General features: G+C 42.9%; 1 protein-coding gene across 3 annotated transcripts; it reads left to right on the forward strand.

Moving 5' to 3' along the window:
- Nucleotides 1–410: 410 nt before the first annotated feature.
- ptpn6 (protein tyrosine phosphatase non-receptor type 6) lies at nucleotides 411–15,709 on the forward strand. 3 transcript variants are annotated; one of them, XM_084027961.1, is made up of 16 exons: nucleotides 2,206–2,720; nucleotides 3,029–3,055; nucleotides 4,135–4,257; nucleotides 5,399–5,593; nucleotides 9,156–9,339; nucleotides 10,496–10,612; nucleotides 10,873–11,010; nucleotides 11,659–11,755; nucleotides 11,868–11,947; nucleotides 12,047–12,193; nucleotides 12,339–12,470; nucleotides 12,569–12,723; nucleotides 13,631–13,698; nucleotides 13,797–13,948; nucleotides 14,224–14,288; nucleotides 15,331–15,709. In XM_084027961.1, exons 2-16 carry the CDS (start codon nucleotides 3,048–3,050, stop codon nucleotides 15,425–15,427), a joined length of 1,758 nt encoding a protein of 585 aa, XP_083884087.1. In that variant the 5' UTR covers nucleotides 2,206–2,720; nucleotides 3,029–3,047; the 3' UTR covers nucleotides 15,428–15,709. The 3 variants fall into 3 exon arrangements, with proteins under 3 accessions (XP_083884086.1, XP_083884087.1, XP_083884088.1); XM_084027962.1 differs by having other exon boundaries at nucleotides 2,714–2,821; XM_084027960.1 differs by lacking the exons at nucleotides 2,206–2,720; nucleotides 3,029–3,055 and adding an exon at nucleotides 411–560.

The following is a 15,709-nucleotide window of genomic DNA, read 5'->3' on the forward strand; positions in this document are numbered from 1 at the left end:
GACTTTGCATTTGTTAATGTATCCACTCAATTCTTTGGTTTGTTGGTTTAGCTTGCTGATACAGTTCAGGGCGGTTTGGTAACTGTTTAAAAAAACCAAAACCAATGATGAGCATGAAGAGCATGCAAACTGGATGCAGAAATGATGCATGCAAACCTCAAAGGAAAATTTACATGCAGGATGGAGAAGCAGGAGAGCCATTGCACATAGAGGAGGTTGTGAGAGGAAGAGGGGGGGGGGGGCAACAGGAACAGGCACATTTTCCTCCTGTAGATTATAGTTGGATAACTAAGAAAATGAGAGGAGATTACAGGGCGGGAGGATTGGCTGGGCGAGTAATGATGCTTGATTTCTTATCATGAGAGAGAGAGTTGGAGGCCAAAGACGAGTTATAAGTTAGTACGAGAACACAGACGAAGCACAAAGGAAGCAAACCTGGACTGTCTATGTAACCTGACTGAGTTTCTGTGTTCATCCCAGACAACAGCACACAGGAGAGAATGGACTCGACCCGGCCTGGCCAGTGAGTCGGACTGAAGGCTCCCCGCCATGCCTTTTAGGTGAGAGGCTTTTATCTCTTTGTGTATTTGCTCAAACGTTCTGTGACCTTCCTTTTCCAACTCTTGCCTCCAGTCTTTATTAATGTTTTGGTCGTGATTTGAAGGGTGAATACATGTATTTTTTTGAATACATGTATTCAGGTTTAATATTTACAAACAATTTCTATTTGCACACCACCTCGGAGTCAAGGACTGGGTTACATAAATAAAATCCTCTATTGTAGCTTTTGCTATTTATCATGATATATTACATTTCTAGGGGAAAAAGTCAAACAAACGGTCATATCCAATAATGCCATTAAACAGCCATCTGCATTGTTAGAATATTAATGGGAGAGCTACTAGGATGACTTCTGATGGTAGACACATTGTAAAAGTCTCACGGCCGACCCTTAAAGGCGGGGTAGGTGATTCTATTCAGAAACACTTTGTTATATGACTTGAAATCCTCTTACAATACATTAAATGACATAAAACAATTTTTTAAATGTCATCTGTGGCCGTGGCAGGACTGTAAAAACCCCGTCCAATCAAAGAAGTTGGGCTGGAGAAAATCATTGGACGGCCTGCCTGTCTGTCAATGCTTACTTCCTGATTGTGTGCGTTCAAAGTCACAATCTCTGTGGTTTTTCCAAACACTTACTCTGCCTTTAAACAACCTCAAAGCAACATGTGGGAGAAGTGCAACCCAAATGCAAGAAATAAATGGAAAATTACCATTTTTTTCAAAATTGCTGATGTTTCATTTTAACAAACCTCACATTGAAGAAGCAGTGAACATGAGGATTTAATGATGAATTGTTTCATCAGTGTTAATGTGATAATATGGTCAGGGAACAACATCGGGTACTCTGAACACACTGTTGGATCATGCGGTGGTGGAATGGGTTCACCCAACAGGATCTAAGGTTTGGTTGAAGGTTTGCTTCAGACCAGCTCCAACTGCTTCAGATGAGGATCTGTGAGGAGGGGGCTGCAAACTGCAATGGCTGGCGTTAACCACGACTAACAACACCTGCACTGTGTGTGTGTGTGTGTGTGTGTGTGTGTGTGTGGTGGGCGGGGATACAGTCTACTTCACTGTAGGCTCTGCCTTTTATTCTCAGGGCAACACATGGTTGTGGTCAGGTTTCCATGTTTGCACGAAGGTCACTATGATTTGCAAGTTAAATGTTGTTTGTCCTTTTATGTTCCACAAGTTCCTTCATGTGTTTGTGGCTCACGTTAACCTGCTGCACTGGGCTGGTGTTGCATTATGGGGGAACTAAAGTCTCTTACAAAGTATCCACATGCTTTTTGTGTCATCAGGGGTTAACACAAGGCTGAATATCATCACACACACACACACACACACACACACACACACACACACACACACACACACACACACACACACACACACACACATTTATACAGAGAGAGGGGGGGTTGTATTGCAAATAAGGAAGTGCTCCGTCACTCTGACCTTTGTGCGTTACACACACACACACACACACACACACACACACACACACACACACACACACACACACACACACACACACAGACACACACACACACCTGGAAGTACAGAGAGCAAACAGACAACAGTGGCAGCAGACAGGTGGGCACACAGACAGGAAGAGAGACTGAGAGACTGTGAGAGAGTGTGAGCTTGTTCACGGAGGCAAAGAACAGAGAAGCAAAAGAACTCTTTTCTTTATTTAGTGGATTTTTTTTAACATTCCTTTAACAAAGGTGGAATTACTGGACAGGCACGTGCACTGGCTCATGATTCACCCACGAATGGAACAGTTTAAAACAGCCTTTCTGCATTCTTCGCCAAGCTCGGCACACAAAGCTAAGTTTGCAGCATCAGCAAGTTTCCAGAGGTTCAACCTGTTTTGCTGTTTATGATGAGTTTTTGTTTGGTTTGTCTGGAATATTTTTAATTTTTAAAAACACGTCTCTTATCTGTTGGAGGAATTCCGGCCTGTCAGCTATTTTGGTTCCTGTCTTGCTTTCACTATTTTGTGAAAGGAGATGTAAAAAGGAAGGAAGGAGAGAGCGAGAGAGAGAGACAGCCAGAAAAAGAGAGCGAGAGGAGGAGGGGAGAGAGAGACTATACAGTCCAGGCTCATCTCTGCAAGTGTCAGTTGTTTTCGGAGGAAGCTGAGAAGAGTAAGTGTTTGCCTGCTTTCCTGCTTTCTTATTGGGACAGTGGAGGGACAGAAGGAAGAGGAGAGGAGGAGGAATAGAGCGGGAAGTTTGAGGCTTGTTTTGTGAGTGAAGTATGATACAGAGAGATAGTCTACATGTTTGATGTTAGAGCGTGTGTGTGAGAGAGAGAGAGAGATGAAAGTGAGTCCAGTGTGCTGCTGCATAGTGAGGAAGTATTGCAGAACCGGTTGTTTCTTTCTTCAACGAGAGATCCATCCTTTGTGAGTGTGCAGGTTGTCTCTCACATCGCTCTCCTTCTTTGTTTCCAGACGAAGTGAAGAGGTCGCCATGGTCCGGTGAGTCCCGCTGTCATGTCTGTTAGTCGGCTTGTGTTCGAGGCGTGAGGACAACTTCTCTGTTTCCATTCCTCCTTCTGTCTCTCCCCAGCTGTTGACTCGTCCTGCTCTCTTCCTCTATCATGTGATTTCTGATGCGTGGTGTTCTGTTCAGAGTCGTGTAAATGAAGACACTAACACTTTTATTTGGTGTCCTCGACGTTGAAGCTCTTTAAAGCTGATGTGATGAAAGCCGTGTGATGTGTTAACGCGCTCCTTCAGCTGATGGGGAAACAATCACGTACAAGTTGTGTCCTGCGTACTTTCCAGCTTTTTATTGTACGTTTTAACCCTGAAACTGAAAAAAAGAATTGAAATTTTTTAACAACTACATTTGAAAGCAGCAGGTCAGCTTTCAGGGAAAGTATCCCAATGAGAAATGTGACCCGAACTGAACATTTTGAGAATATTTTGTTGGTGGCGCCTTTGAGTGTCGAAGCAGACGTTCAAAAACGGGTCTTTGGGTTATTTTGTGTGTTGGTTTTAAACAGGTTGGGGAACCACAAACCGATTCTTACACTCCAGGAAATGCTACAATACTAGATATTTGGTCAGAAGTGATGAAACGATGCTACATTGAGTAACTGAAGTCCACGGTGTCGGAGCTTTACTGGATGTTTGGCCTGATAGGATGAGACATCCGTTATGTCATTGAGATATTCTGGTCAGAAATGCGTGTCTTCATTGGGCCGCTGGTAATAGTGCTGATTCAGGTGTTATTACTTGTTAATACACTCTTTTGAAACATAGAAAAAGGAAAGGAAATATTTACATTAAAAAGGCCAGCAAACTATTTATATTATATCAGATCATAAGAATTGTAATCTCTGTGTAAATGGAAGAATAACAAGTTCATGCTTTCATCCCATTTACTATAGTAACAAACTGCTATTAGAGAAGAAAGAAGAAGCAGAAATGCGTCCAGTACATGCTGAATGTTGTATATAGGTTTATATTTATCACATACCGGCCGTATCTGTGTGTGTGCTGCTGTTGATATTGTGTATATTTGTACTTTGCATGTGTGTGTGTTGCTGCAGGTGGTTTCACAGAGACATCTCGGGCCTGCAGGCCGAGGAGATGCTAAAGACTCGAGGCATTCATGGCAGTTTTTTGGCTCGACCCAGCAAGAAGAACGTGGGAGATTTCTCCCTGTCCGTCAGGTAAGTCTCCGTCTCTCTGCCACGGTGTCCTCTCCACCTAACAGTCCTACTCTCCTCCACTTGACCAACTTACAGAAAGTAAGCACATAAACAACAAGAAATACCTTCAATAGAAGCTGATTGATACACATTGATATGTCAGTTTAGGAGCCGCTGGACTCTTATCGTTGCTGCTTTTTTTATCAACCGCCTAACTTCCTCTTCTGGGTGATGGGTTGGATATGAGAATATAGAAACTCTATGTAGATGGGAATCAAACTTTCCACTGCACTTTGTGTGTATGATCAAATCACACCTTGCACCTCTAACATGTCAGTACAGATAAATGTTGAGGCTTTAAACCTTTTTTATTATTAATTTAGCTCTGCTATTTAGTCGATATAGTATTTATTCAATGTGAAATTACATTTGAATGCTAAACAATAGAATTCATACAGAATAATAGATCAGTTTGTTGCTAAAAACAGGACATAAAATTGTTAAATGTGATAATGTAGAGTCAACATCCTTTGCTCATTTGATTTGGCTGTCAGCGTGTTTTCACATGTCATTATTGCAAGATGTTTTATAGCAGTCAGTGAGAAGTGCTGTTCCTGTGTTAATATTTCTGTTCAGACAGGCAACAGCGTAACGCTCGATGTGCTAACTCTGAACACTTGAATGTATGAGATCAGCATTATTGATCACGATGCAGCAGTCTTCATTTTTTTAGTAAACGTTGAAATTAAATTGCAGATTTTAAATTGCAGCCTTTAAACCACATTAATGTGAGGTCTTGGTAGTGACATTTCTCCAAAGTATGTTTTTTTTAACATTCTACAGACATTAAAATATGGAAGAAACTCCAGTTCAAACTGTTATTAACAACCAGATAATGTGTTTGCCAGTTGATAGAGTTGTGTATGAGTGTGTGTCATAGTAACATAGTTACTATATGTGGAGCACAAAGTTCCTTACAGTAGTACAATCTGTGAAGCTGACCTGAAACATTTCTTGTCGTTTTGATGTTGAAGAAACATTATTGTGCAGGTTAAACTTCCGTCCCGAGACAGAGATGTTCTCTTTTCTGTCATCAAGACGGGTGTGTGTTTGTGGAGGAACGGCTTTGACGCTCGGGGTGACCTGACTGTTCTGTCCTCAGGGTGAGCGAGCTGGTGACCCACATCCGGATCCAGAACACCGGGGACTACTACGACCTGTACGGCGGGGAGAAGTTTGCCACCCTGTCAGAGCTGGTGGAGTACTACACGGCTGAGAACGGCATCCTGCAGGACAAGGACGGCACCAGCATCGAGCTCAAATACCCCCTCAACTGCTCCGACCCCACAACAGAGAGGTTGGTGCTCCGCGCTGTTGAACCCTTCATGTGGCCCACGCTCTGGTTCAGTGTTTGGTAGTTCAATCAGCGACACAATCAACCATGACCAGCATGATTTCCTTCTTCTCTTGGTGATAATAAGTGTCAATTCTAGGTCTCATATTCCAAGGGTTTTAATATTGTCCTGTGGGGAGAGGGTGTTTTAATTGAAGCCTGTGAAGCTTTTGAAAAATAAATTTTGTAATAGCATCTTTGTCACAATGTGAGTCAGTGAAAATAACACCCACTCTAACACAGACAAAAAGAGCTTGCAACTGTTCATACTGCATTCCTACTAGTGGTAGTTGGACCGGACGAGAGGCAGTGCATGTTATCTGTAACTGCGAGTGTAAATTGTCAACATGTTCATCATTTGTTCTTCCTGGGTCACGTCAGCTAGAAGGATTTTAATATCAGTGGTGTCATTTACATTTGTGTTTGTGTCTGTTTGCGTGCGTGTACTTGTGTGCGTGAAGAAAAGAAAAGTAGATATAAGAGACTTCTTTAGGAGTCAAAGTGTAAGTTCCTTCAAGGGTGTATAGGTAGAGGCTCAACAATACAGATATTGAATAAAAGAGAATATTTAATGCCAAAGAGATCCATCTTTTTAAAGTTATTTTTAATTCTTATTTCCATGTATTTGTGTAGAAGAGAGCAACGGTTTAAAAACACAAAAAAAGAAAATTTGTGGTGGAAATACAATAAAACCTCAGATTCTAGATGATCATGTGATTTTATAATTATAAAATATAATTAATTCATATTAAGTAATCAAACCTATAACATCTTCATGACGTGAAATTATGATTGCTAATACAAAAAACGTCAACTTTCAGGAGTGCTGCCTTGGAGCACTTCTGTGTCCCCACCAATCTCAAAATCCAACCTACTCCCTTGCTCCTCGCTGCCTCCTCGCTGCTGCTGCCGATCAGGGTCGGGAAGCAGAAAAGTACATCTACTCTCGTAGTTTAATTAAGTATATTTGTCAGGCTTTATACTTTTGCTGTGCTGCATTCCAGATGGAAAACTTCTATAATTCTTTTATGTCTTTTTTTCCTTGATGAAATTAAACATCTCCTCTAGACACGTTTAAAACACATCAAATAATCTGCATAGAATGATAATCACTGTCTGGTCAGTTTATTACAGGTTCTCTTTCTCTCTCATTGAAAACTCAGAAATCAACACTGCAAATGTTTCAAGGTCATTTTCAACGTTTAACTCTTGCAACACGTAAAAGAATAATTGAAACAGATAATAATTGAACAAAAACAAGCAAATTCTGATACTGAAATTAAATTCAACATGAATATTAAATTGAATATTTATATATATATATACGATGGATGGATATATACTTCCTTCCTTGTATTAATTGAAATAAATATGACTAAACAACATTGAAGTTCCCTTAGTCATCATTAGTCGTTGGGACTCATCTAATGGAACGATGTCTGTAGTTCATGTTTGCTCGTGGCTGGTGATCCCACACACCGGTCTCACCATAAACACTGAAGATTGGTTGGAATAGATTCATGCAACTACTGGCCACAACTTTAGATTACTCATGTCCAAAACAGACGAGAGACAAAAGAGCGTTTTCACGTCCAATGAAGCGCCTGCTTCTGTTGTACACTTGCATCAGTTCAGAGTGCTGCGCTGCTCCTCGGGGGGAACGTTGTGCTGCCATGCGTTTTCTGTGTCTGTTGGCAGAATCCACCGGTTGCGTTACATCCATCCATCCATCCATCCATCCATCCATCCATCCATCCATTGTCTACCGCTTATCCTGTATTCAGGGTCACGGGGGGGCTGGAGCCGATCCCAGCTATCATAGGGCGAAGGCAGGGTTCACCCTGGACAGGACTGGTTGCATTACAAATTAAGATTTTACATCCAAAATGAGATAACCTCAATGTCAATATCATTTTGTTGGGAAAACTATTCTATTTCTGTTATGTTAAACTACAGGAACAGTCTTGCTTCTTGTTTTTGACACACAAAAAAACTTTAATCAGTATAGAGGTTAATAAAACATTCAGGAGGCGTTACACTTCCCAGAATACACAGCTGCTTTCTCAACAGCAGTAACTGACAAAAGAATTCTAAACAAGGTACTTTTAAATACTCTTATTGCACCTAAAAATATGCTTAAAGCAGTGCATGCGGCGTTGCTGCTTCATGAACTGTTAGTTCTGCTGACAGTAGCTGTCAATCAGCCACAAACATAAAGCATAAAGCTAAATATAGCTGCACAGGTATGTTCTAGGACTTTGAATTAGTGCTTTTATTCTCATGTGCTGACATTGTACAATCAACTCCCATGACATTTCTTATGATGCTGTTTGATTTTTGATGCGTTTCTGTCCAACTAACTAAACTCATGCAGTCTCATTGCCTTTATGAGTCAAGGAGGACATTACTTTCTATGTGTGTGTGTGTGTGTGTGTGTGTGTGTGTGTGAGAGAGCTCTGCCCCCCCCTGTCCTCTTCTCTCTGTCAGTTGTCTAACTTCCCTTTTGTTGCTGCGGTTGGAAACTTTAAGTTTTGACACTTTTGAAAGCAATGGCCAGACCCTGCACGTCTTCCTCTATTGCACACTCCATCGTGTTATTGCTCACTCACCGTCTTCCTCATCGCACCCAATCTCTCGTCTCTCATCAAGCCTGATTACACACACACACACACACACACACACACACACACACACACACACACACACACACACACACACACACACACAGACACACACACACGTCTCATGCATCTGGCAGCTTATCTCTTCTCAGAAAAGAGGATAAAGATGTTCAGGCCATGAAGACGTTGGCATTGATCGGGCTTCTAGGTGATTGGTAGTTGATGCTGTGTTCATGGGACGTGCATGGTGGAGTTGTTGGACATGTCCGGCTACCAGCATGTCAGTATCAACAGTGGCTGTTCTGTAGCTTCTGCAAAACAGCACGGCTACTTGCTTCCTCTCATTTTAGTGTCTGTAAAAGCATACACTGTGATTCGAAAAGTTTAGTGACTCAAATAATGATTAAAGCACGGGCAAAAAGGAGTAAAGAGAGCAGTGACAGGGGAGGGGCGGGGAGGTGTGTGTATAGTGTGTATGGTGTGTATGTGCGGCTTGGGGGGGGGGGGGGGGGGGGGGGTGCAAGCTATAAATATCTGTCCTCTTTGGCCACGAAATCTGTCATCAGAAATTTTCCGACCGCAAAGCAGGAAGTTTAGTAGAAGAAATCGAGAACAGCGACTAAAATTAAGCCTCAACCTCAAGGCAACCGAGCCTTCACTAATTCTCTCTCTCACACACACACACACACACGCACACACACACACGCACACACACACACACACACACACACACACACACACACACACGCACACGCACACACACACACACACACACACACACACACACACACACACACACACACACACAGTAAAGTGTTGAACAGAAATACGACCTGTTAAACCAACAGTACATGGTGTTTCTTTAGAAATGTGTGCACAAAATGAACCAGGCCTTTGTGTGTCAGGTGGTACCATGGCCACCTGTCAGGGCCCAACGCAGAGAAGATGCTGTGCACACGGGAGGAGTCGGGGACCTTCCTGGTCCGAGTGTCGCTGTCCAAACCTGGAGACTTTGTTCTGTCCGTTCTCACCGACGAGAAGAGCAAGACCGGAGGAAAGAGGGTCTCCCACATCAAGATCATGTGTCAGGTGGGCGGGCGTCCTTGTGTGTATCAGTGCGTGACCATGTATGTGTGTGTGTGTGGCTTTTAGTTCATCTTATGGCAGGTGTGTCAAACTGATCCAGTAAAGGGCCGCTGTGGCTGCAGGTTTTCATTCCAACCAAGCAAGAACACACCTGACTCGACTTATTCACCTACCTGATTTGCCTTCACACCTTGATTGGTTGGATCAGGTGTGTTCTTGCTTGGTTGGAATGAAAACCTGCAGCCACAGCGGCCCTTTACTGGATCAGTTTGACACACCTGACTTATGGTGTGAATATACAGAATTAGGAGTTCCTGCCGAGAGGCATTCCCACGGTTGTGTAATGCACTTTGCAAATAGGTTTTCAGTCTCATTTCCCCTCTCTTAGGCAATAAAAGACTGTTGCTCATATTTCAACTCAGCTGCTGGTCATGAATGTTGGGCCCAGTTTAATATCTGAGTAAACTGTACAAACTGCATCCTGGTGTTGAAACACTGTGAATGGCTGCTGGTTGCACCGCCGTCCTCTCAAACTCATTTTCATAGTTGCGTGCGTCTTTCTGTGGTCATCAGGGCTTTTTGCATTTTATTTTCAGTGGCGGTTTACCTCCTCCAGGACCGTGGCCCCGGGTGGTTTAAATGGAAGCCGTTGTTTTTGTGCACCGCTGGGGTGCCAGAGATTAACGTGAGATTAGTGGAAGGGTCACAAAGGCCTTTTCATGAGCGGGGAGGCCGATTAGGTCAGTTTCCAGATCGTACTGTCACCTGCTGCTGGTCCCAGTGAACACACCAGTATACATTCACATGTTCTACATGAAGGACATTAATTGTACTTATTTGATTGACATGTTGGAAAGCAGTCAGCTGTGAGAAAAACAACACAATTTGTTCATCATACTTTGAGTATTAGCTGAAAGACACCAAAAGGCTACTCTTTGGTGAATATTATATTCTTCTCTATGATTATTCTATTAATTTCCATTTTGATTAAAGGACATGCACACATTGTTGTGTTACATTTTGTGCGTGATTTATTTTCCTCTGAAAGGTCATTCTTTTATTTTGTATTGTATTTCATTTTCACAGCAGACCTCTCTGTATTTGTGTGATATGTATTTGCTGTTGATCCCAAACTGACGGTGTTTCTGTGCGTCTGCAGAACGACAGGTACACAGTGGGAGGCTGCGAGATGTTCGACACGCTCACAGACCTGGTGGACTACTACAAACGCAAAGGCATCGAGGAGATCTCTGGGAACTGGGTTCATCTCAAACAGGTGAGCTGGACCGCCTCACATCCAAAGCCAGTCGTGACATGACGGATTCATGTTTGTACCACAGATCAACGATGTGAACGTCAGTGAAATGCATAAACAGTCTTCATGAATTCTTGTAAAAGACAAGTAGGACGGCCCACGGATAGGAAGTGTTAATATGGCTTTGCTGATTATGATGACTGTTGCCTACTGCGTTCATTGGCTCATCTTTCATCTCTGTTCTGAGACCTTTCTCCCCTCCCTCCCTCGGCCCTCGGCAGCCGTATTATTCCACCAGGGTGAATGCAGCAGACATTGACAGCAGAGTGAAGCAGCTGGATCAGACCACGCAGCAGCAGCAGCAGCAGCAGCAGGGCGAGGGAGAGAAGAGCAAGGCGGGCTTCTGGGAGGAGTTTGATGTAAGATCTGACCCGGACTCAGTTAGGCTTGCAATGACTCTTCTCACAGCACTTTGGGTGTAGGCCTAATAACCACTGGGTTGTCCTGGCGTGGCAACGAGTCAATTATTCATTCATCTGATGTCTTATTATCAAGTGACTCAACACTTCCTGCCTGTAGGCAGAACGAGGGGCGATATAGCACCACCTTGTGGTCCCAGTGCCATATTACATAATGACTAGCAGCAGGATTTGAGTTCGTATGTATATATGTGCACTGGAATGTGACATATTCATTTGACTTAAAACACTCTCTAACACTTCAAATCATACTTGACTTTTGAGTGAAATGAAATAGACAAGCGAATTCAACCCAAATTAATTGCATGATTGCATGATTATTTCCTCAATTGTCTAAAAAAAATGCAATAAAGTTGTCCTGCAGTTATTATTATTAGATATTCAGTTAATGATGTATAACATAGGAAAGCAACAAACCCTTACTGGAAGCTGGAACTGGTCAACATTTGGCTTTTCACTTCAAAGAATGTCTTATATTATAAATCAGTTATTGAAATAATTACAGTTTACACTGTCACAATTAGTATATAACATACTGTTAAGTATCTGTGAGTAGTATACATGTGGGTGGTCTCTCTCTCCCGTCAGGCTCTTCAAAAGTATGAGGCAAAGGTGAAAAAGAGCCGAGAGGAGGGCCAGAGGCCTGAAAACAAGAGCAAAAACAGATACAAGAATATTCTTCCCTGTGAGTCTGGAATCCTTGCAGCGTCATTCTTTCTTCTTTTTGTTTAAACAATCAACCAAACTTTGAAACATTTTGACGGTCCTAACATAAACCAAACGTTCCTGTTCTCAAGTCAATGACACCAGAGTCATCCTGCAGGACAGCGACCCCGATGTCGTGGGATCAGATTACATCAACGCCAACTACGTGAGAGTAAGTCTCCAAAGTGTCCGGCCTCATAGTTACACAAAATGACAAAAACAGAAGATAGTTTGTTTGTTGAGCAGCGTTCGGGGTTCTCTGTGTTTCTAGAACAACCTGTGGGAGTCTGGAGATCAGAAAGTTTACATCGCCACCCAGGGGTGCCTAGCAACAACTATCAACGATTTCTGGCACATGGTGTGGCAGGAGAACACAAGGGTGATCGTCATGACGACGAGGGAGGTCGAGAAGGGGCGGGTCAGTATCAAAATGGGGTCAAATACAGGTCCAATTCGGAGGTCAAATGAACCTAAATAAGTTAATAAGTTAAAATAAGAAAAATATTACAAATACTTATGAAGACAAACGTGGTTCCTTGCAGATAAAGTTTTGATCTTTGCAGAATAAATGTGTTCCCTACTGGCCTGAGCCTCAGAGCTCCAAGGAGGTGGGTCGCTATGTGGTGACCTCTAACTCAGAGAGAGAAGCGGCTGATTACAAAGTCCGAGTTTTGGAGATCGCTCTTGTGGACAAGGTACCCTCCAAACGCTGACCTCTGACCTCACTGCACTCACTCATCACTGTGTGTGTGCTGTGTTGTTGTTATAATCCTATGTGTTTCTCCCTCCCCAGCCAAACCACTCTCGTACCATCTGGCACTACCAGTACATGAGCTGGCCCGACCACGGCGTCCCGCAGGAGCCGGGTGGCGTCCTCAGCTTCCTCAGTCAAGTGAACTCCAAACAGGCCGATTACCCTGATGCTGGACCCATGATCATCCACTGCAGGTAGGAGGCGGCTTCCCGGTGCCCGGTGTTCAGATGTTGTTACCAAATGAGTAGCGGCGCCGCTGCAGCAATGCCAGGAGCAGACTAGCTTCATTAGAGCATTTGCTGCAATATTAGGGCTGCAACTCATGATACTTTTCATAGATTCATTTGTTGAACATTTTCTGAAACACTGAATAATCAACAACATTGATCTTCAAACTTTGTCTCACTACATTTCAGAATCAGAATCAGTCTTTGTGTTGATGATGATGATGATTTTGATGTTGATTCTATGTTGATGAAGCTGCTTCTCTCTTAGTGCACATTTAGTTCACTGTTTGAATGAGTGATGGATGATAAAGTCTAGCTTACATTATTTAAAATGGCATAACATAATATAAAGAAAATCAGTAAATCCTCCCTTTTCGGAGGCTGGAATGATTCACTTTTTTCTTGATAAATGATCTCAACAATGAATTGCCTTTCAATAGCATTTTCTTTTGATTGAGGGATTCATTGTTAAAATGATCAGTTAGACAGTGCAGAGCAGACAATGTGTTTCCCAGGTTAGTTTTTACCAAATGAGAGTCGCTCAAACTGAAAATGTGGAACTTGTGGAAGACATCTGTACATTCTGTACTGAGTGAGGTGATAACACTTCGAGGTTTAAGAATAACATGATTACATTTTCAGGATTAAGATTAGGAGCGGCTGAACAAAAGGTTTTGAGTCAACTGACAGTTTATCCTCGTGGAATTCCCCTGTGTGACGTGAGGCCACTTGTTTTAAAACATGTTGTTTACATGCTTCTCCGTCCCAAACTTCCCCTGAACACCACCGTTCCAACACACTCCCTCATGTGGGACCGCCTTGGTGAGTAGAGTTGATGATGTTGCGATGTACTTTGCTCTGTGAATCTGTGCAGTGCTGGGATCGGCCGAACAGGCACCATTGTGGTGATCGACATGATCATTGAGACCATCGACACCATCGGTAACTTTTTGTTTTAGTTCTTGAGATATGTATTGTGTGAGTCAAACAAAAGCATTTTCATTCACGCTGCCTCCATCCCATGCTTTCATGTCTCGTAGGCCTGGACTGTGATCTCGACATCCCCAAATACATCCAGATGGTGCGAGAGCAGCGCTCCGGCATGGTGCAGACCGACGCCCAGTACAAGTTCATCTACCTGTCTGTATCGGAGCACATACAGACCACCAAGGCCAAAGACTGTGCCTCCATGGTGAGCATGACAAGCAGGGAGACCAAGGGATGAGTCTTTTCTTCTGGCTGAGATAGAGATTGATGGAGAGGCGAAACAGGAACACATTTAAAGAAAAATAAAACAGAGATATGTATGTCAATAGGCCTTTGTACTTTTGGCTGCCACAGCCAACTGTTTCGCAGAATGATATGTTATCAGAGAGTGATGAACTTTGACCCAGAGACAGAAGACAATCAACCACCACAACCTCTCACCATGTTTTCATTCAACGTCTCTGTGTGTCTCGTCTCCAGGAAACCGAGACCGAGTATGGAAATCTGCAACTCAAACACCAACCAGCAAGCAGAAAGGTGTCCAAGTGAGTGGCCACCTGACTCTGCGTATGAAAACGTGTGTGTGTGTGTGTGTGTGTGTTGCTCCTCTAAACCTCACACTGCCGCCCTACTTTCTGCAGCCTTACGTCAGCAGACAGGAGGAGCTGTGAGTGAAGAGAGGATGCATTGTAGTTGCAGCTCCTTCTCAGTTTGATCAGCTTTTAACCATTGGACTACTGATGCTAAAGACAGGAAACACAGCTCCAATTATTAACCTTATTCATCTGAGATCCATAGAGCCTTTTGCACATTGCATCCGTCTGTCTGTCTGTCTGTCTGTCTGTCTGTCTGTCTGTCTGTCTGTCTGTCTGTCTGTCTGTCTGTCTGTCTGTCTCTCTGTCTGTCTCTCTGTCTGTCTTCTGTCTGTCTGTCTGTCCATCAGCTGTGAGCAGGAACCTCGGGTGAATGAGTGCTACACTACCATACACATGGATGACTCACAAGAGACAGATTTAAAACAGAAAGATCAAAAATGAAAGCAACAGTGATGAAGACATCATGAATTTTATTTCTAGTATATGGCCCAACAACTGCTGGGATCCTACAATTCCCACAATGCAACTTGCAACATGTGCAGTTGCCATTATTGTTTCATTCTTCATAAAATACATTGTATAACTGATTTGGCTTCTTGCCATGAGTGAACTGACTTCATGTATGAAAAGGGTGGAGTGCACCTTTAATAAAGGACCGACGTAAGCATGACGGCGTGTTTCGGTGACACCACTATTAACTAAATTGCACTCTAATTATCCAATTAGGGAGGAAATCAAACAGCACATTGAACATATCAGCCCAGAGCACCGCAAACTCTGACCCACTTGGAGCTCTGAACAGTTGCCTGCCAGCTTTGAGTGATTGATTCATGGTTGAGTGGTCAGTTTAAATAGTTCTCCTGCAGCAGCCCCCCGTCAATTAACCTCCAGCATCTTTGATTCACTGCAAACAAAGCTGTGTCGAACCGATGTTAGCCGGTATGAATCTGAAGAAATCACTGCTCGGCTTTTTCTTTTTCCTTTTCCCCAGAAACAAGGAAGACGTTTATGAGAATCTGTCAAAAGCAAAGAAAGATGTGAAGAAGCCAAAGTCGGACAAGAAAAGTGGCTCCGTGAGGAAAAGATAGAAGAACTTTTGTTTTCACATGTATGTCATATTTATGCAGGCTCTTTTGTTCAAGGGTGAGTATTCTAATGGAGACCAAATTAAATGAATCGGAGACAGGAGAACTGGTCTGACATCTGATGTGTCACAACATAAATGGCCGTTTGCATTTGTTGAGAATAAGTCAGAACATGTGCTTTGTTGTGTAATTGTCTTTTTTCAGTTATTTGAGCAAAATCCACATCATATTTGTGGGGTTACTTCTGTTTATGTGTGTGCCACTAATAAAAAATGTGTTTTACTA

Source organism: Eutrigla gurnardus (assembly GCF_963514095.1).
Source record: "Eutrigla gurnardus genome assembly, chromosome: 14".
In the NCBI taxonomy this organism is placed as follows: domain Eukaryota; kingdom Metazoa; phylum Chordata; class Actinopteri; order Perciformes; family Triglidae; genus Eutrigla; species Eutrigla gurnardus.

Bases quoted from the DNA above. Each gene is read 5' to 3' on its own strand.
- ptpn6 (XM_084027960.1), top strand. The intron at 11,948-12,046 runs GTAAGTCTCCAA...CTGTGTTTCTAG, and splicing joins TCAACGCCAACTACGTGAGA to AACAACCTGTGGGAGTCTGG. The intron at 12,471-12,568 runs GTACCCTCCAAA...CTCCCTCCCCAG, and splicing joins AGATCGCTCTTGTGGACAAG to CCAAACCACTCTCGTACCAT.